This window comes from Pan troglodytes, chromosome 5, assembly GCF_028858775.2.
Source record: "Pan troglodytes isolate AG18354 chromosome 5, NHGRI_mPanTro3-v2.0_pri, whole genome shotgun sequence".
NCBI lineage: Eukaryota > Metazoa > Chordata > Mammalia > Primates > Hominidae > Pan > Pan troglodytes.
Genome location: NC_072403.2, coordinates 62,890,596 through 62,912,763, shown reverse-complemented (window position 1 = coordinate 62,912,763; position 22,168 = coordinate 62,890,596). Strand labels below are relative to the sequence as shown.

The 22,168-nt window shown below is 39.4% G+C and overlaps 1 protein-coding gene and 1 pseudogene across 3 annotated transcripts in view; both read right to left on the bottom strand.

The window, feature by feature from the left end:
* Positions 1-16,027: 16,027 nt before the first annotated feature.
* LOC104006868 (large ribosomal subunit protein uL30m-like) lies at positions 16,028-18,897 on the bottom strand (annotated as a pseudogene).
* Positions 18,678-22,168, bottom strand: part of BEND6 (BEN domain containing 6) — a 72,155-nt gene continuing 68,664 nt past the window's right edge. For 2 of the 3 annotated variants that reach the window (XR_010157719.1, XM_009451498.4), the window contains one exon: positions 18,678-19,947. Coding sequence is in view for 1 of the 3 variants with exons in the window: in XM_016955725.3 (XP_016811214.1) it covers positions 19,909-19,947 (39 nt within the window). In the remaining 2 variants the exon portion in view is untranslated. The remainder of the gene's footprint in view (positions 19,948-22,168) is intronic. The other variant, XM_016955725.3, reaches the window with a different exon arrangement.

Sequence of the window (22,168 nt, the reverse complement as noted above, 5' to 3'; positions counted from 1 at the left end):
AACATAAAGTGGGGAAAGGACACCCTTTTCAACAAATGGTGCTGGGATAATTGGTGACCCACATGTAGAAGAATTAAACTGGATCCTCATCTCTCACCTTATACAAAAATCAACTCAAGGTGCATCAAAGACTTAAATCTAAGACCCGAAGTCATAAAAATTGCTCAAGATAACACCGGAAAATACCTTCTAAACATTGGCTTAGGCAAAGACTTCGCGATGAAGAACCCAAAAGCAAATGCAACAGAAACAAAGATAAATAGACTGAACTTAAACTAAAAAGCTTCTGCACAGCAAAAAAAATAATCAGCAGAGTAAACAGACAACCCACAAAGTGGGAGAAAAGGAAAACATAGGAACAAAGGAAAACATAGACTTACTAGGATTTTAAGGAGTTGGTGAAATTTAAGTGAAGCAGTGTTTTGATAGGTTCAAAACCGTCTAGTGCTGTGTGTAAAGGGTTCAACATCACATACGGACTGCATAGCGAGCCCAGGGTCTTGTTAACTTCAAAACTACAAAGTTAACACATACAGAGTATTGTGCTCAGAAACCCCTTCCTCCGTGTAGCCATGCCCTAAGTGTGTGGATTTATTTCTGGGTACTGTATTCTGTTCCATTTGTCTATGTGTCTGTTTTTATACCAGTACCATGCTGTTTTGGTTACTATAGCTCTGTAGTAGAATATGAAGTCATGTAATGTGATTCCTCCAGTTTTGTTCTTTTTGCTCAGGTTAGCTTTTGCTATTATTCTCAGTCTTTTGTGGTTCCACATAAATTTTAGAATTGTTTATTCTGCTTCTGTGAAGAATGTCATTGGTATTTTGATGGGGATTGGATTCAATCTGTAGATTGTTTTGGGTAGTATGGGTAGTATGGACATTTTTTTTTAATAAAAATGTATTTTTTATTTCAATAGGTTTTTAGGAAGCAGGTGGTGTTTGGTTACATGCATAAGTTCTTTAGTGGTGGTTTCTGAGATTTTGGTGCACCCGTAACCCAAGCAGTGTACCCTGTACCCAATGTCTTTAATCCCTCACCCCCTCCCACCCTTTCCCGAGTCCCCGAAGTCCTATGTATCATTCTTATGCCTTTGTGTCCTCATAGCTTAGCTTCCACTTATGAGTGAGAACATACAACATTTGGTTTTCCATTCCTGAGTTACATCACTTAGAATAATAGTCTCCAGTTCCATCCGGGTTGCTGTGAATACCAGTATTTGCTCCTTTTTATGGCTGAGTACTATCCCATTGTGTGTGTGTGTGTGTGTGTGTGTGTGTGTGTGTGTGTATGTATGTGTATATACACCATTTTCTTTATCCTCTTGTTGATTGATGGGCATTTAGGCTGGTTCTATATTTTTGCAATTACGAATTACGCTGCTATAAATATGCATGTGCAAGGATCTTTTTTGTATAATGACTTATTTTTCTGTGGTTATTGCTTTTCCTAGTAGTAAGATTGCTGGATCAAATGGTAGATCTACTTTTAGTTCTTTAAGGAATATCCACACTGTTTTCCATAATGGTTGTACTAGTTTACATTTCCACTAACAGTGTAAAAGTGTTCTCTTTTCACTACATCCATGCCAACATCTATTATTTTTTGATGTTTTGATTATGGCCATTCTTGCAGGAGTAAGGTGGATTTGCATTGTAGTTTTGATTTACATTTTCCTGATAATTAGCTGTGTTGAGCATTTTTTCCATATGTTTGTTGGCCATTTGCATATCTTCTTTTGAGAGTTGTCTATTCATGTCCTAAGCCCACTTTTTGATGGGGTTGTTTTTTTTTTTTCTTGCTGATTTGTTTGAGTTCTTTGTAGATTCTGGATATTAGTCCTTTGTCAGATGTATAGATTGTGAAGATTTTCTCCCAGTCTGTGGGTTGTCTGTTAACTCTGCTGATTATTTCTTTTGCTGTGCAGAAGCTTTTTAGTTTAATTAAGTCCTGTCTATCTTTGTTTCTGTTGCATTTGCTTTTGGGTTCTTGGTCATGAAATCTTTGCCTAAGCCAATGTCTAGGTCTTTTCCGGTGTTATCTTGTACAATTTTTATGGTTTCAGGTCTTAGATTTAAGTCTTTGATGCATCTTGAGTTGATTTTTGTATAAGGTGAGAGATGAGGATCCAGTTTAATTCTTCTACATGTGGGTCACCAATTATCCCAGCATCATTTGTTGAAAAGGGTGTCCTTTCCCCACTTTATGTTTTCGTTTGCTTTGCTGAAGATCAGTTGGCTACAAGTATTTGGCTTTATTTCTGGGTTTCTATTCTGTTCTGTTGGTGTATGTGCCTATTTTTATACCAGCACTACGCTGTTTTGATGACTATGGCTTTGTATGTAGTTTGAAGCCTCTAGATTTCTTGTTTGTGCTTAATCTTGCTTTGGCTATATGGGCTCTTCTTTGGTTCCCTATGAATTTTAGGATTGTTTTTCCTAGTTCTGTGAAAAATGATGGTAGTATTTTGATGGGAATTGCACTGAGTTTGTAGATTGCTTTTGGCAGTATGATCATTTTCACAATATTGATTCTATCCATCCATGAGCATGGGATGTGTTTCCATTTGTTTGTGTCATCTATAATTTCTTTCAGCAGTGTTTCGTAGTTTTCCTTGTAGAGTTCCTTTACCTCCTTGGTTAGGTGTATTCTTAAGTACCTTATTTTATTTATTTCTTTAATTTTTATAGCTATTGTAAAAGAGGTTGATTTCTTGATTTGATTCTCAGCTTGGTCGCTGTTGGTGTATAGCAGAGCTACTGATTTGTGGACATTAATTTTGTATCCTGAAACTTTACTGAATTCATTTACCAGTTCCAGGAGCTTTTTGGATGGGTCTTTAGGGTTTTCTAGGTATATGATCATATCATCAGCAAAAGCAACAGTTTGACTTCCTCTTTACCAGTTTGGATGCCCTTTATTTCTTTCTCTTGTCTGATTGCTCTGACTAGGACTTCCAGTACTATGTTGAACAGAAGTGGTGAAAGTGGGCATCCTTGTTTCATTCCAGTTCTCAGGGGGAATGCTTTCAACTTTTCCCTGTTCAGTATAATGTTGGCTATGAGTTTGTCATAGATAGCTTTTATTACTTTAAGCTATGTCTCTTAAACATAGAGTTGATTTTAAGTGCCTTGAGGTAACCTTCTTTGGGTTAAATCTGCTTGATGTTATATAATCTTCTTGTACTTGGATAATAGTATGTTTCCCTAGTTTTGGAAAGTTCTCTGTTATTATCCCTTTGGATAAACTTTCTCTCTTTTTTTTTTTTTTTTTTTTTTGAGACAAAGTCTCGCTCTGTCACCCAGGCTGGAGTGCAATGGTGCAATCTCGGCTCACTGCAACCTCCACCTCCCAGGTTCAAGTGATTCTCCTGCCTCAGCCTCCTGAGTAACTGGGATTACAGGCACCCGCCACCACGCCTGGCTAATTTTTGTATTTTTAGTTGAGACAGGGTTTTGCCATGTTTGCCAGGCTGGTCTTGAACTCCTGACCTGATCCACCCGCCTCAGCCTCCCAAAGTGCTGGGAATACAGGCGTGAGCCACCATGCCCGGACCCTTTGGATAAACTTTCTACCCCTGTCTCTCTCTCTAGCTTTTCTTTAAGGCCAATACCTCTTAGGTGTGCACTTTTGAGGCTATTTTCTGGGTCTTGTAGGTGTGCTTCATTCTTTTTTATTATCTTTTCTTTTGTCCTCTCTGACTGTATATTTTCATGTAACCTGTCTCCAAGTTCACTTATTCTTTCTTCTGCTTGATCAACTCTACTACTGAGAGACTCTGATGAATTCTTCGGTATGTCAATTGCATTTTTCAACTCCCGAATTTCTGCTGGATTCTATTTAATTATTTCAATTTCTTTGTTAAATTTACCTGATAGGATTCTGAATCCCTTCTCTGTGTTAGCTTGAATTTCTTTGAGTTTTCTCAAAATAGCTATTTTGAATTCTCTGTCTGAAAGGTCACATATCTCTGTCTCTCTGGGATTGGCACCTGCTATTTAGTTTATTTAGTGAGGTTGTATTTTCCAAAGTGATCTTGATTCTTATGTACATTCATCACTGTCTTGGCATCAAAGAGTTGGGTATTTATTGTTGTCTTCACAGTTTAGGCTTGTTTGTACACCTCCACCTTGGAAAGGCTTTCCAGGTATTTGAAGGGACTTGGGTGTTATAATCTAAGTTTTTGGTCACTGCAGCCATATCTACATTAAGGGCACCCCAAGCCCACTAACACTGTAGTTCTTGCAGACTCATAGAGGTACCACCTTGGTGGTCTTGAATAAGACCCGGAAAAATTATCTGGATTACCAGACAAAGACTCTTGCTCTCTTCCCTTATTTTCTCCCAAACAAACACAGTCTCTCCCTCTGTGCTGAGCTTCCTGAAGCTAGATGAGGGGTGACATAAGCACCGCTGTGGCCACCAATACTGGGACTGGGCTGGGTCAAACCTGAAGCGAGCATAGTACTGAGTCTTACCTACGGCCTGCTGTAACCACTACCTGGCTGCTGCCTATATTTGCCGAAGTCTCCAGGGCTCTGCAATCAACAAGTAGTGAAGCCAGCCAGTCTTGTTTCCTTCCCTTCAGGGTGGCAAGTTCCCCTGAGCTCCAGTGGGTCTAGAGATGATGTCCAGGACCCAGGGACTAGATTCAGAAGCCTTAGAAATATACCTGGTGGCTCTATTCTACTGCAGCTACAGTGGCACTGAAACCACAAGATTTAAGTCTTTTCCACTCTTCCCTCCCTTTTCCCCAGGCAGAGAAGCCTCCCCCTGTGTCCACTACCACCACATGCCCACAGGGAGTACTGCCAGAGTACCGCCAATGTTCCCTTAATGCACAAGGGCTCTTTAGTCAGCTTATGGTGAATGCTACCAGTCCTGGGACTCACCCTTTAGGGCACTGGACTCCCCCTAGCCCAGGGCAGGTCCATCCTGGGCTAGATATACCATCCACAAGCCGAGGCCTGGAAATTGGTACCCCACAAGCCTACTTGGTGCTCTTCCTCACTGTAGTCAAGCTGGTACCTAAGCTGCAAGACAAAGTACCCTGTATACTTCCCTCTCCTTTTCTCAGGCAGAAGAAGTTTCTCGCTGTAGCCATCACAGCTGTGAATAGGCTGGGTCACACCTGAAGCCAGCCCCTCTCAGAGTCTCACCCAAGGCCCACAGCATGTACTACTTGGTTACCACTACTGATTATTCAGGCCCCAAGAGCTCTTTAGTCAGCAGATGATGAATCTTGCCAGGACTGACTCCTTCCTTTCAAGGCAGTGGGTTCCCTTCTGGACCAGGGTGTGTCTAGAAATGTTGTCCAGGAGCTAGGGCCTGGAAAGGGGGCCTCATGACTGATACCCAGTACCCAGTCCTGCTGTGGCTGAGCTGGTATGCAATTTGCAAGGCAAGGTCCTCTTTACTTTTCCCTCTTCTTTCCTCAAACAGAAGGAAGGGGTCTCTTTTGGACCTGCAAGCTGTGCTACCTGGGGTTGGGGCAGGGGTGATGCAAGCACTCCCTTAGCTGCACCAACTGCTCTCTGACTTGGTCACGTGTCCCCTAAACCCACTGGCTCCAATCCCAGCATATCTCCACAATTTACCTAGAAGGTGCACTCTTTGTGGCCTAGACAGCCTATCAAGTTTATTTAGGATCACAGAGCACTTTAGCCTGCGATTGCGAGGCTAACCAAGACTCAGTTCCAACTGCTGGGATGGGTGAATACCCTTTTGCTATGGCTCTTTAAAATGTTCCCTCTGTGGGCACAGGCTGAGTTCTGCCACATGTTGGCAGCGCTGAGTTCCAGTGTAAAGTCCTCCAGTTGCTGTGCTTTCCCTCCCCTAAGTGCACGATTCTCTGTGCCATGTGGCCACTGCTGGTGGATGGGGAAGGGGTGGTGTCAGCAATTCGGGACTGTCTTTTCTATCCACTTCAGTGCCTCTTTCAGTGTTGTGAAGGTAAAACCAGTTACTGTGATCATCCACCTCATTTTTGGTTCTTATGAAGTGTTTTTTTGTGTAGATAGTTGTAAAATTTGGTATTCCTGCAGGAAGGAAGATTGGTGGAGGCTTCTACTTGCCATCTTGCTCCACCTGCTCACAGATAGTATTTTTGTTTTTTCAGGAGGAGAAGGCTTCCACAGGCAGTTCTTAAAAATAAAAACAAATCATTATTTCTTCCCCCCTCAACCCCCACCCCCACACTTTTTCTGGAGTCTAAAATTTGCTTCTTTGGGTACCAAAGTTTTTGCTCTTCCTTGATTATTACACACTCTGTGTGTCTCATCTCACTATAACCTCATGTTTTTTTCCCAATTATTTCCTACTTTCACTCAGAGCTTTTGTCAAGAGGATTTGGGTGTAAGAGGGAGAAAAATACTTTCATAGAAAAGCATTTTTATACAACTTAACCAGGATTAAGTCTGATATCTGCCAGGCTCCCTTAAGCCAGGCTGTAGGAAAAAGAATAATGGAAGAAGAACAATGCAAGAAGCCAAGTCAAAGCAAAACTCTGAATGTTCAAAATTTTCAAAATAGATTTGTATAACTTCCCACACCTTTTGTTCCAATCATATTCAGTAGCAGCCTAATAAAGATAATCCCATTATGAGGACACCCCATTATAATCACATTGTGGGGACAACAATCAAACTACTGAGGAGTATATAACAGGAAAAAATAAGATTAATAGAGTCATGTGATCAGCTCATTGTTGAGTAACTTCTGCCATTAAAGGTACAAATGGTCAGACTGCAAATAGTCTAGAAAGCCAAACACAAAAATTCAATAGCAATAATGTATCTTCAAGAGGTGATTGAAAGTCTGATGATTTTCAGTCAGTGAAAAATGGGAACAGATGGGAGAGGTAGGGAAGGACTCCAAGCCATGTGTCCTTCCCCACCTGAAGCTTTCAGCAGGAATCATAAATCTGGCAGGCAGTATCCTCTGAAATCTGTGCAGTGTTTGCTCTTGATTGGATACTTTCCTCACATACATGTGCTGATGAGACTCAGTTGCAAGGCAGACCCTCTGCAGATCTCTGGAGTTCTTTGACTGTCTCCTCTCTGGTGGTCTTCTCTGTGTGCTCTAGCTACCTTGACTTCCCTGGACTCTCACGTCCATCTCCTCAACTTAGGGAGACCAACAGGCTATTCCTGGGTTTCTCTTCCTTGCTTCTTGGCCTAGAAACTTCTTACAAGAAAAAGCTGGGTCAATTTTAAGGTTTTCTGTCTTCTGAGGATCACTGTCCTTCAATGTTTGACATGCAATATGTTGAGGGCTGCTGTTTCATATATTTTATATAGTGTTTTAGTTGGGAGAGTAAATCCAGTCCTCAATACTTCCATTGTGATCCAAATCAAAACTCTCAGTTTAATTGTTTTCTGCTTCGAAATGAATACTTCTTTCCTTCTGGTAGTCCTTTAGTGTGTGGAGTTGAACCAGTCTAATTAGGAGGTGGGTGAGGTGTGGAATTTATTGTTGTCATGCTTCTCTCACTGCACATCAGGCTTCAGATTGCTCTGTGCTTAGGCTGGGGGCTGGCTTACTAGAGGATTTATTTCAGTGTCTACTCCAACCTCAAACTTTAGGTCTTCTCTTTTTGGTGTTCCTTAGAAAAGGCCGCACCCCCAAGCTCTTGCCCCTCTCCCAGCAGACCAGGGGTAGATTGCCCTTACCTGTTATTTGATGCTTTTTTTTTGGCCATTGAGACAGGGTTTTGCTCTGTCACCTAGGATGGAGTGCAGTGGCATCACAGCTAACTGCAGCCTCAACCACCCATGCTCAATTAATTCCCCCACCTCAGCCTTTCGAGTAGCTGGGACCACAGACACATGTCATCATGTCTGGCTAATTTTTGTATTTTTTTTCTATAGAGACAGGGTTTTACCACATTGCCCAGACTGGTCTTGAACTCTTGAGCTCAAGGATCTGCCCACCTCCCAAAGTGCTGGGACTACAGGCATGAGCCACCACACATGGCTGACAGGTGGCATTCTCTATTCTAATTAACGCTATCTCAGGCAATGTGCCCCTGAGTCTCAGGGTGGGGACTTTCCAGTGATCCAGTTTTCTCCCAGCTGTTGGTATGAGCCCAATAAATATTCTATTTCCCTACAGGGTAATTGTTTTTTCTTTTTCTTTCTCTTTCTTGCAATGGGGCTTCACCAGGGCTCTGAAGGGTGACTGAGTTCCATGCCCTTTTTCCAGCAGCTGAAGATGTGTTTCATAGAGATACAGGGAAGAGGGATCCATTGGAGGTCTTCTTTCCTTTTCTACAGCAGCTTCTCTTCTCTCCTTCCCCCAACCTTCTCCACCACTCTCCCGCTCCACCCCATCTGCTCCATAAGAGATGCTTTCTCAGCACTGTCACTGCCTCCAAGAAAAGGAAAAACAGGCTGGGTGTGGTGGCTCAAGCCTGTAATCCCAGCACTTTGGAAGGCAGATCACGAGGTCAAGAGATTGAGATCATCCTGGCCAACATGGTGAAACCCTGTCTCTACTAAAAATACAAAAATTAGCTGGGCGTGGTGGCACACGCCTGTAGTCCCAGCTACTCAGGAGGCTGAGGCAAGAGAATCACTTGAACCCCAGAGATGGAGGTTGCAGTGAGCCAAGATCGCGCCACTGCACTCCAGTCTGGGCAACAATAGCAAAATACTCAGTCTCAGGAAAAAAAAAAGGAAAGGAAAAACAACACAGCCTGGATGACAGTACATTTGTTTACAGAAGCATTTACTAAATATTTTAAGTCCACTATTGAGACATATTGCTCAGATACAAAGATTTCTTACAAAATATTACTGCTCATTGACAATGCAGCTGGTAATCTAAGAGCTCTTATAAAGATATTCAAAGAGATTAATGTTGTTTTCATGCCTGCTAAAACAGCATCCATTCTTTAGCTCATGGATCAAGGAGTAATTTTGACTTTCGAGTCTTATTATTTAAGAAACACATTTCAGGCTGGGCGCAGTGGCTCATGCCTGTAATCCCAGCACTTTGGGAGGCCTAGGCAGGTGGATCACCTGAGGTCAGGAGTTCAAGACCAGCCTGGCAAACATGGTGAAACCCCATCTCTACTAAAAATACAATAATTAGCTGGGCAAGGTCGTGGGGGCCTGTAATCCCAGCTGCTGAGGAGGCTGAGGCAGGATAATCACTTGAACCCGGCAGGTGGAGGTTTCAGTGAGCCGAGATTGTGCCACTGCATTCTAGCCTGGGCAACAAGAGCAAAACTCAGTCTCAGAAAAAAAAAAAAAAAAACATTTCATAAGACTATAGCTGCCATCGAGAGTGATTCCTCTGATGGATCTGGGCAAAGTAAATTGAAAACCTTCTGGAAAGGATTAACTGTTCTAGATACCATTAATATGTGTGATTTATAGGAGGAGGTCAAAATATCAACATCAACAAGAGTTTGGAAAAAGTTGACTCCAACCCTCATGGGTGAGTTTTAGGGTTTGGGACTTCAGCGAAGGAAGTCATTGAAGATATGGAGGAAATAGCAAGAGTTAGATTAATTCTAGAGTTAATTCTAATTCTAATTTGAATCTTAGTTAGAATTAGATATGGAGCCTGAAGATGGGACTGAATTGCTACAATCTCATGATAAAACTTGAACAGATGAGGAGTTGCTTCTTATGGATAAGCAAAGAAAGTAGTTTTTGAGATGGAATCTACTCCTGGTGAAGATGCTGTGCACATTGTTGAAATGACAACAAAGGATTTAGAATATTACATAAACTTAGCTAATAAAGCCATGTCAGAGTTTAAGAGGATTGACTGATTTCAAAATAAGTCCCACTGTGGCTAAAATACTATCAAACAACATCACATGCCATAGGGAAATCTTTCATGAAATAATCAATATGGCAAACTTCATTGCTGTCTTATTTTGAAAAATTGCCACGGATACCTTAACCTTCACTAACCAACATTTTGATCAGTCAGCAGCCATCGACATGGAGACAAGACCGCCCACCAGCAAGAAGATTACGACTCATTGAAAGCTCTGATAATTGTTATCACTTTTAAGCAATAAACTTTTTTGTTTCTTTGCTTTGTTTTTTTGTAGAAACAAGGTCGGGGTCTTGCTTTGTTGTCCAGGTTGGTCTCGAACTCCTGGCTTCAAGTGATCCTACTACCTTGGCCTCCCAAAGTGTTGAGATTATAGATATAAGCCACTGCACCCAGCTGCAGTAAAGTATTTTTAAGTTAAGATATGTACTTTTAAAAGACATAATTTATTGCACTACAGTACAGTGTAAACATAAATTTTATTTGCACTGGGAAGCCAAAACATTTATGTGACTTGCTTGTTGTGATATTTACTGTATTGCAGAGGTGTGGAACCAAACCTGCAATATCTCTGAGGTATGCCTGTGTTCTTCAGATGTATCTTTCTCTAGAGAACTTACGTCGTTTTCTGGCCTTCTCTAGTTCATTTTTTATAATCAAGTGCTTGTTTCTGAGGGACCTACTAATAAATGCACGAATTGGCTTAAATCAGGGAAACTGAGACTTTTAGTACTGAGGACTATTCAAAATTCCTTCTTAAATATATCTCATTCTCCTGAAGGTTTAGAAATTCTTTAAATATGACTCTCAAATCTGCATTTGGCCTGGTTCAAAATCTACTCTCCCTAGATTTAAGTGGACATTATACCTTTATTGTCACCAACACAAGTTCGGGTGGAAAGGGAGAAGACGTAATGGAAGGCATCTACTCACAGGACATTCCCTATATGAATGTCACAGGAGATGCCCAAGGCCCATGACTCCAGGTATGTTTCTGGAAATGGGGGAGCTGCAGACACTTCAGTCTGGTTTTGGAATATTGTCACTTCTAGCCCCCTTTCTTGGTCCTGTATGAAAAATATGAGCAAGCGGAAAACCCGTGGAATCATTTTGGGGAAATATTCAGTCCCAATAAATAATTGTCAGTATAAGCTTATATGTATGAATATCTCAACAAAACAGCTGGGTTCCTATCTAATGACCCATCAGACAAAAGAAAAAAGCAAAAATTATAGATATTATAGTAAGAATGTCGTAAGGAAAAAGACACCAAAATGATAATAATAAGAAGAAATTTTGGGTGAAACAGAGATTTTGTATGGAAAAATATTTCAAAAAGAAGGACAGCAGTAATAAAAATTGTCAGAGAGATACAGGTACTTTTCTTGGTCTGCTTGAGCTACTATAACACAATATCATAGACTGGATGGCGTATAAACAACAGAAATTTATCTTTCATTGTCCTGGAGGCTAAGAAGTCCAAGGTCAAGGTGCCAGCAGATTCAGTGTCTGGTGAGGGCCTGCTTCCTGGTTCATAGACTGCTGTTTTTTTGCTGTGTTCTCCACGGCAGAAAAGGTGAGGGACCTCTCTGGGGCCTCTTTTGTAAGAGCACTAATTCCATTCATGAGGGCAGAGCCTCCCAAAGATCCCACCTCCAAATACCCTCAATTTAGGGATTAGGTTTTAAAATATAAATTTGCAGAGGGATGGGGAGAGGAACACAAACATCCAGTCTATAGCAATACAGCATGCACATATAAGCCTATAATTTTATGAAAAAGGAATAATCTCTGAACAAGAAAAGACTCTTGGAAATTAGAATTTTGATGGAAAAATAAATAATTTAATAGATTGGTTTAAAATATGTAATAAAATCTTCCAGAAAGAAGAAAAAAGAAAGAAGCAAGGAGATTAACAAATTATAAAGATAAGAAGTCAACAGAATCAATATATTATTATCAAATTGACAAATTAATTGGAATACTGGAAATATCTATCTATATCTATGTCTCTGTATGTCCCCAGAATTAAAGGACGTAAGTATCCAGTTTGAAAGGGTCCATCATGTGCCCAGTGCAATTAATAAAAAAGGATATGCAACAAAGCACATTTCCATCAAATTCTACTATATTGGGGAAAGAGAAAATTAAAGGAGCCTCGGAGAGAATGGAGAAACATTTTCTGAATAAAAGAATGAGAATTAGAATGATGGTAGTCTTCATTGTAACATAGGGTTTCCAGATTTAGTAAATAAAAATACAGGACACCCAGTTAAATTTGAATTTCATATGATTGAGTAACGATTTAGTGTAAGGTTATGCCAAATATTACATGAGATATACTTATAGTGAGAAATATTCATTTTTCATCTGATTCAAATTTAACTGAGCAGTCATCTTTACCAGCAATCCTGCAGTAGCAGCACTGGATCTAACTCTCCCGTATGATTATGAAAGTGGACTTTCTTACCTTTTTGCTCCTCTAAGAAATAAGAAAAAAACAACACAGAGAAATAAAAACAGGACAACAGCAGTAAAAACAAAATACCAGGTCTGGTATCTTTAGCGATGTAAGTGACCGAAAATCTCTACAGAATCCAAAGACTTTTAAAAGTTGCTGTTAGAAGTTAAATTGGGCAAAAATGCAAAGAGAATGTCAAGGTACTTCATGAATGGTAGATCTCAGACAGCATCAATAAAAGTATACTTCCTGAAAATGAAACCACCTTTGAAAAAGTTATAACAGTGAGAAAATTTTGACAGTGGAGGGGATCTGACCTAACCAACTCCATTTTGCTTCTAACCTCCAAGCTGCCCTTGCTCATTCCAGACCAAAGTTCAAGAAAAATATTTCAAGACACATGTCTTCCATCTACCCTGGCAGCTACTTAAGTGTTCTTTTGGTTTATACCAAACTCCCAGAAGGGTATTAACCTTGCAGATATTTGCTTGCCCCTTGTAAAATTACCTGCATTGCGGGTAAACCTAGCGGTATGCCCTTGAGTTTTTATTGAAAATCATTGTAAGAAGAGATATATGTGAATTAAGATATGCTTAAACCCACCATTTGACAGATACCTGATAGACATTGCCTCATTCAAATCTAAACTTTGTAAGTGGTATCATCCCTATTTTATAATTAACTAAACTGAGACAAATAAAATGGTATTTTGTCCAAAGGTATGGTGTTTGGACATGTCAGAAACAGAAGTAAAACCCAAGTGTATGCTATTTTTAGTCTAGAACAATAGTCAACATCTTCTACATTTGCTGCGAAACAAATATGATTGTCCATTGTAAAATTTTACATGATATTCCTTATTAAAATTTCCTCCAGAATTTAATGCAATAAAACCTTTATTTCGCTGAGCAACAGGTTGCATCTTTGTTTCTTTAATAAAATATGTAATTTGCCTGGGTGCGGTGGCTCACGCCTGTAATCCCAGCACTTTGGGAGACCAAGGCGGGTGGATTGCTTGAGGTCAGGAGTTTGAGAACAGCCTGTCCAACATGGTGAAACCCTGTCTCTACTAAAAATACCCAAGTTAGCTGGGCGTGGTGGCAGGCATCTGTAATCCCAGCTACTGGGGAGGCTGAGGCAGGAGAATTGCTTGAACCCGAAAGGCAGAGGTTGCAGTGAGCTGAGATCGCACCACTGCACTCCAGCCTGTGTGACAGAGTGAGACTCCGTCTCAAAAAATAAAAATAAAAACAACTATGTAACTTATAACTTTTACCTCAGAAACTCAAATTTAACTCAGTCACAACATCTATGTTAACCAGTATAGTAGTTCCTTTGCAAACTGCTGCCAATATTTCTTCTTTTGGAAATCAATGGTATATAAATAAACAAGTATAAATACACACTCATGCAGACATGAAGACAGTCAGTCAAACTGTATCAGAGGAATTGATATACACATAATACTACTTAATACTAGTGAAAAAGAGGTAAGTGCCAAAAGATAGGTTCAGATACATTGTCGCAATATTAAAGATGGGAAGAGGTGAACTTGGTTTCTCGAGTCGCCCACTTGGCCCTCTTCCAAGTTGTACTTTCCTTCTTTTCTTTCCTTTCCTTCCTGTTCTAAATAAAGCTTTTTAATAAACTTGCACTCCTGCTCTGAAACTTGCCTCAGTCTCTCCTTCTACTTTATGCCCTTCAGTTGAATTCTTTCTCCTGAGGAGGCAAAAATTGAGGTTGCTGCAGACCCCTGTGGATTCGCCGGTAGCAACTCTGAAGACTCCTGTGTATACCTGTTAAATAAATTTGGATGCTTTTTTCTACTATTGATCAATCTGCCTCATGTTAGTGATGTAACTGCCCAAAGAGTTCACCTTGCCTGCTGCCTAGACAGAGCTGATTTATCAAGACAGGGGAACTGCAATGGCCAAAGAGTAGTTCACGGAGATCCTGCTGTGTGGGAGACCAGAGTTTAATTATTGTTCAAATCAGTCTCCCCGAGCATTTGGGATCAGAGTTGTTGTTTTTTTTTTTTTTTTTTTTTTTTTTTTTTTGCCTTTAAGCTTATTTATTTATGGGATCTGGTTTCACTGTGGGTGGCACTTCCACTTTAATGCAATGATCAAAAACATTAAGATCTATGACAGGATGGATATTGGGACAATAAGCATGGCAATGTCATTGTTGCCAAGCCAAATTTTACAAGAGGCAAAGGAAAGCAAAGGGTAACTAGAATGCAGAGGTTCTTCATCATCATCTTCAATCAGCTGTCACAGAATTTCCCACTATTGAACCTCCCTTACAATTCTTACTTCTCCCCACCCCACCAGGTATCTGAAATAGAAAAAGAAGGAAATAATTATCCCTGAGAGACTTCTGCCTCCTTCTTTTTTCTTTTCAATAGCAACTTCAACTGTTGACAGAGGTTCCTTAGGATTCAAAGAAAAATTTTGAAGCTGAAAACAGAATAGTCTGTTTTTAAATAAATCTTAAAATATTTTCATTTCACACCCTTGTTCCATGAGGAAAAAATTTACATAGTGACGAATATGTTTTGTTCAGGCAGTGTGCAATAATAAAATTTAGGCCAAATTAGATTTATAATTAGGAAACAAATGCTGGTTTGGTACTAAATTTAGGGATAAAATGAACCCATATCCACATATGTACTTATAGACACTAAAGCACAAAACAGATAATCTAGCTAGCATCCAGTGTTTCTTGACTTTGGCTGAATCTCTGTTCCCCAGAACAGACTGTAAGCTCCAAAAGGTGGGGATCATATTTTGGTCAGCTTTGGATTTCTTCAACACATTGCAGTGTTCATGCAAAGAGCCACTCACAGAAATTGTTGAATTCACTCAAAAAAGAAAACAATTTTGGCTGGGTACAGTGGCTCGTGCCTGTAATCCCAGCATTTTGGGAGGCCGAGGCGGGAGGACAGCCTGAACCCAGGAGTTAGAGACCAGCTTGGACAACATAGTGAGTCCCCGTCTCTATGAAAAAACTTTCAAAAATTAGCTGGGTGTGGTGGCACACTGCCTGCACTCCCAGCTACTCTGGAGGCCAAGGCAGGAGGATCACTTGAGCCCAGGAGTTTGAGGCTGCAGTGAACTGAAATCATGCCACTGCACTCCAGCTTGGGCAATAGAGCAAGACCCCATCTCAAAAACAACAACAACAATAATGCAATTTTTATAAAACAGTTAATGAGGCTTGCTAAGGTGGCAGTAGACCCAAACGTAGATGTTCAAACAATGCCATTCTTACCTGTTTTGGAGTGAAACAGTGAAAGGGAAAGGACAGAGAATTAAACCAAATTAAACTAAAATCTCCAAGTCTGTAGTAAAAAAGAACTGCAGCAGGTTTAGTCAGTGAAAATTTTTTTTTCCCCTGAGACGGAGTCTCGTCCTGTTGCCCAGGCTGGAGTGCAGTGGCACCATCTCAGCTCACGGCAACCTCCGCCTCCCGGGCTCAAGCGATCCTCCTGCCTCAGCCTCCCGAGCAGCCGGGACCACAGGCATGCGCCACCATGCCCGGCCAATTTTGTATTTTCAGTAGAGACAGGGGTTTCTCCATGTTGGTCAGGCTGGTCTCGAACTTCTGACCTCAGGTGATCCGCCCGCCTTGGCCTCCCAAAGTGCTGGGACCACAGGTGGGCCATCGCACCCAGCCTGAAAATGGTTTTTAAAACATATTTTAATGAAAACACTTTCTCACCATCTTTAAATAAAAACAATTTGCATTTTCCAATCGGAAGCTGCTAGGGCACTAGGACTCATGTGCTTTCTACTCCACAGGTTTCAGATGCCACTGCACTACTAACTCCCCAGTGCTTTTGAGGCATGTGTTAGACATGTTCTCCTCTGTTGGAAGTCCTTGTGGCAACTTCAATTCTTATCAAATGCTTAACCACTTTCAATTTTGCATTCACTGAAGGGATATTCTGGTGAACTTGAGGGATATGTGATTTTTCCAATCCAAGCATCTTTATTATATCTTTTTCCCAATATGGACGTATTTTGTACTTTTTATTCTGGTAACAATATGCAGTTTATGAGGGTTCTGTGGATCCCCACCATATTTTTCATGATCTTCAGGTGAGGCGTGAAACACTTTATCTGGAATTCTTGATCTGGTGAATTTGTGACGAATCCAATCTGTACAAATGAGACTCTACACCTTTTGTCACGGTCTGTAGTCTGCCTGGGGGCCTCTGAACTACTAAGCGCAAAGTCTCAGCCGTAAGTGTAGTGATTGCTCTCTTTAGAGGCAGCACTCGCTAAACGTTCAGACTGAACTTTTCCACCGAAGGGCGGGATCAGAGTTTTTAAGGATAATTTGGCGGGTATGGGCTCAGAAAGTGGGGAGTGCTGATTGGTCAGATTGCAGATGAAATCATAGGGGGTCAAAGTGAGTTCTTGCTGACTTCTGTTCCTGAGTGGGATTGCAGAACTGGTTGAGCCAGATTGTTGGTCTGGGTGGTGTCATCTGCTGCATCGCAATGCAGGGTCTGCAAAATATCTCAAGTACTGATCTTAGGTTTTGCAACAGTGATGTTATTCCCAGGAGGAATTTGGGGAGGTTCAGACTCTTGCAGCCAGAGGCTGCATGGCCCCTAAACCATAATTTCTAATCTTGTAGCTAATTTGTTAGTCCTACAAAAGCAGACTGGTGGCCAGGCAAGAAGAGGTTTTTTGGGAAAGGGCTATTATCAATTTTGTTTCAGAGTTTAAACTATAAATTATTTCCCAAGGTTAGTTCGGCCTATGCCCAGGAATGAACAGACAGTTTAGAGGTTAGAAGGAAGATGGGGTCAGTTAGGTCTGATCTCTTTCACTGTCATAATTTCCTCAGTTATGATTTTTGCAAAGGCAGTTTCAGTGATTTTTAGCAAATCTTTATGGGGTTCAAGAGCCCATGACATCCACAATAACTCACTGCAGCCTTGACCTCCTGGGCTCAAGTGATCCTCCCACCTCAGCTTCCCAAGTAGCTGGGACTACAGGCACAGGCCACAATGCCCAGCTAATTTTTCTTTCTTTCTTTCTTTCTTTCTTTTTTTTTTTTTTTAGTAAAGACGGTTTTGTGATGTTGCATGCCCGGCCAAGGGCTTTGCTCTTTGTTTACAGGTCCTGAAGGGCCTGGGAAGTGCAGGGCTGGTGACAGAAACCCTTTCAAATTCAGCTTAGATCAGAGAACTAGAGGAAGCAAGGATGCACAAAAAAATTTCCCAGAAAAGCCATACCTGTCAGGATCACTGGTCTCTGTGACAGCAAAGAAAGGGCCTTTGCAAGGTTTAAAGCCCAAAAGAAAACCCTGGAGTCTCCTACCATCCATGAAACTGCCTGTAAATTGCTGGTCCAGGGAAAACTATGTCATTAAACAGTAAGTGTTCAAGAAAGACTATAGTGCAGCATCAATACAAAGATTTTATAAGAAACAATTCAATAAAGCTGGAAAAATGGATAAATGCATGAAAACATTCGCAAGAAGGATGATGTCACAGAACTAGCGAGAATGCTGACCATGTCATGTATCCACCACAGGGTAAAGTTTTTAGTGAAATGATCACCTCTGTGTAGGAAAATCACAGAACACACATGTAGGAACTCGTGTTAGTAAGTGTTTTCTTTGGCATTTTGGCTGAACTACCTTTGTATTGAAAATGTATTTCTTATTCAGAGAACATAAAAATATTCTTGTATTTAAAAGTTTTTTCATCTGAGTCCATTTTTTGCTTTTCATTCTTCTGAAAGTTTCTATGTAATATGATTTGAAGTAGGAATATAACAATGTTTTCCATTTATTAGTTGTCTCAGTATCATTGAATAAACCTTCCTTTCCCTACTTATTAAAAATTCTGCTTTAACCATATTCTTAAGTATTATACATATGAATACATAATATATATATATAGGCACATACATGTATATGAATTGCTTGCTGGGCACTCTCTTCAGTTTTATTAGTTTTCTTATTTTGTAACTCATTTAGAACCAATTTACAAAGATGAATAAAAAATACATTTATTCTATTATCTATAAAGATATCAACATATTTCAAAATACATAAGAAAAGACCATACAAGTTCCAGTTGAATAATACGGTTATGTTTTGCAAAAGTAATTTTATTTACCTTTAGTAGGCAAAACTTACATTATCAAGTAGCATTTTTAATAAAGCAAATAGCATACATCTTAGTAAGATTATCCTTTCTCAATAAAAATATTAAATGTATTTACTTTCCTGGACGTTGTCTATATATCCTACATAGCATGGCTCTTTACAAGAAAAATGAGTCAGAGCTACATAGTCAAATCGTAATGGTAATGCCTTAATGGATGAGTGAAAAAGCTATCGGCCTAGAAAAAAAAATTTCCCTAATTTTTATGCATTAATAAAGAAACAAGAAAATAAGTTTTATCTTTTAAATGGGATTTATTTATGTTTACATAAAGGTAGCAAATGTTACATAAGTTGTTTCCTTAAGAACATTTATTTTGTACAATCACATTGTTATCAAGCAAGACTTATGGAAAATTTCCTGGGTCCACAACACTGAACTTTGAAACTACTGTAGCATCCTCTTTTCCAAGTTTAAACATGACTTTGTGCACTGAAGAAGTATGGCTTCGCATTGCACAGTGGTCACATGTGACAACCTGACACCAAGCGAGAAGCCTTTTGATGAAGAATGTTTTATCTTTTGTTGAGTTACAAAATGGTACTTTCATGTGTGTGATTATCAAACCCATATTTTTTTTAAGTTCATTTTTCTTCTGCTACAATAAAAATAAACCAGTTAAAACTAAGCAGTATAGCAATGTAATCGACCAACTATCTATCATGTTATATCTTATATACGATGTGTTAGGTGATATTGATGCTTTATATTACACATCTGTATTTAATATACTTGGGGCAATACAAAGTTAGAACATGTCTGGTAAATAAACAAACAAAAAGATTTCCCTGAAAATTGATGCATTGTTTTAACAATCACAAAAACTTAGGTTTATTCTTCAGAAGTGTGGTGGAATTGTTTAATATTAAAATAAAACATCTTGCTGTTGTCATTTTTTTCATATTCCCATTTTATACATTTTTAGATAACAGAATAATCCTGTAATTTTATTGCTAAAACATTATTACTTGGTTAGACATGATTATCAGATTTTGGGCTGACTTTGTTGTTCCCATATTTGCCAACATTAATTATTTCACTGTTTACTTTTGCAAGCATGTGCTTATGCTAAAGATCCAAAAACTATAATGGGAAGTCACTGGTAATAATCAACGTACAATGATTGGTTAGGACAATGACTAACCTATGGGCTGAAGTTTTGGCTGCTATGATAAGAGCTCTGACTATCCTGTTAGATTAACTGTACAGAGGGGTATTTGGGGATTGGGAAATTCTTATTTCCAAAGAAACCATATTGCATGCTTATTTGACTGGCAGAAATTCTCTGGTTTGATGCATCACTAGTACTGAGGGTGGAATCTACATGCAGCTTCTTCAGCAAGCTTGTTGGTCCCTTAGGAGAGCTCAGCAATGTTACATATGTCTTACAGCCTGTCAATGCACATGTCTGTCTTTCTCACTGCCAGGAAGGCTGCAGATTCTCCAACAAAATCCAGTGCTAGATTTAGAATTGAAGGTGCTTTGTTTCAGATACCTGTAATACCTACAAAAAGCAAATTTCAAAGAAATACAAATTTATGTTAACATTCTCGTAGTATTTTAACAGTTATATGAGTTATTTGTTTTTGTATCTACTACAAATTTGTATTAAAAATACAAATTGTTGAGGGACTCTGGTTCCAAAATAGCAGTGTAGAAGCAAGCTGGCTTCACTCCCTATCACAGAAAACCAAAAACAAACATACAGTGCCAAGATTTTCACCAGCAATATCCCAGAACTCAAATAAGAGGATGAAACAGTTTCCCAGGCCACAGAGAAGTTAAAAAATAAAAATGAAAAGCTCCAAGCAGGTGGTAAGAGATTCAGGCTTCCTTATCCACAATAACCCTCTCCCCTAATATCCCCAGCATCAAGCACAAGGAAAATTTCTTCCTGACTCAGTTTCTACACTGCAAAAAGTGAGATCAAGGTGGACAGTGAGCTTCCTCATCATCTTGAGGCACCAAATCAGAGTGCCTGTTCAGCAGGACTACACTGTAAGAGGTGTGTTCCACAGGTCCCCTGAGCATGGATCCCTAGCCAGCCTTTTCACATAACCAGGATATCCTCTTTGGGACATCCCCCATTCAGGTCAGGCAGCACTCCGATTGCTGGCTAGAACTGAGGCAAACTTGGGCTTAAGGCACCAGTTAGTGCCAAAAAGGAGGCAGTGACCTAGTTGGGAAAAAAGAGAAACTCAACTGGTATATTACAAATAAGCAAACATATCCAATAAAAACCAAAACAAGTCAGACCAAAAAGACAGAAATAAATAACTAGTCTTTCAATGCAAAGTCATAGATGTAGATCCACAAGAAATAATAGCAAACAGGAAACAATGACCTCTTCATACAGACAAAGCAAGAAATCCGTGACTGACCTTAGTGAGACGGTGATATGTGAACTCTCTGACCAAGAATTCAAAATAGCAGTTTTAGGGAAACTATGTGACCTCCCAGAAAACAGAAAAACAATTCATAAATTTATCAGAGATATTTAACAAAGAGATAGGAATAATTTAAAAAATCAAACAGAAATCTTGGAATTGAAAATACATTTGCTGAACTGAAAAATTCATTAGAGGCTCTCAACAGCAGAATGGATTAAGTGGAGAAAATAACCTGTGAAATCAAAGACAGGCTTTTTGAAAATATACAGTCAGAGGAGCAAAAAGAAACAAGAATGAGAGGAATGAAGGTCACCTCCAAGATACAGACAATTAACTCAAAAGACCAAATCAAAGAATTATTATTATTCAAGAGGGAATCACACAAGAGCAAGGAGTGGAAAGTGCTTTTTAAAAAATAGTAACAGAAAACTTTCCAAAACTTGAGGAAGAGCTAAATATCCAGGTACAGGAAGGTCAGAGAACACCAAACACATTCAACTCAAATAAGACTACCCAAAAGCATGTAACAAATTCTCAAACATCAGGGACAAAGCAGGATTCTAAGAGGAGCCAGAGAAAAGAAGCAACCAACATATAAAGGAATTCAAATTCACCTGGCAATAGACTTCTCAACAGAAACCACGCAGGCCAGAAAGGAGTGAAACAACATTTTCAAAGGGCTCAAAGGAAAAAAAAAAAAACTGTCATCCAAAAATACTGTATCCAGCAGAGTTATCTTTCAAATGCGAAGGATATGTAAAATCTTTCCCAGAGAAACAAAAGCTGAGAGAATTCATCACCAACAGTCTCATAAGAAATCTAAAGAGAGCTCTTTAGTCTGAAAGACAAAAATGCTAATGTGCAAGAACAAAACATCTGAAGGTATAAAACCCACTGGTAAAATTAAGTATACAAACAAACCTAAAATTATCTAAAACTGTAATTGTTGTTTACAATCCACTCATAACACCACTACAAAGCTCAAAAGACAAATGTATCAAAACAATAACATCTACAGCAACCTATTAAGAGATAGGCAATATAAAAACATGTCAATGAGACAACATAAAGTCAAAATGTGGGGTGAATGCAATTAAACCATAGACCTAAGAAACCCCTTTATAAAGTTTTTTTAAAACTTCTTTGTAATAAAAATCGTCATCTTTTAAAAACAACTTCTTATGTGTATATTTTTATAAGCTTCATAGTAACCACAATGCAAAAACCTTTAATAGATTCACTAAAAATAAAAAGCAACAAATTACAACATATTACCAGAGAAAATCATTTAACCACAAAGGAAGACAGTACAAAAGGAAGAAAGGAAGAGAGAAG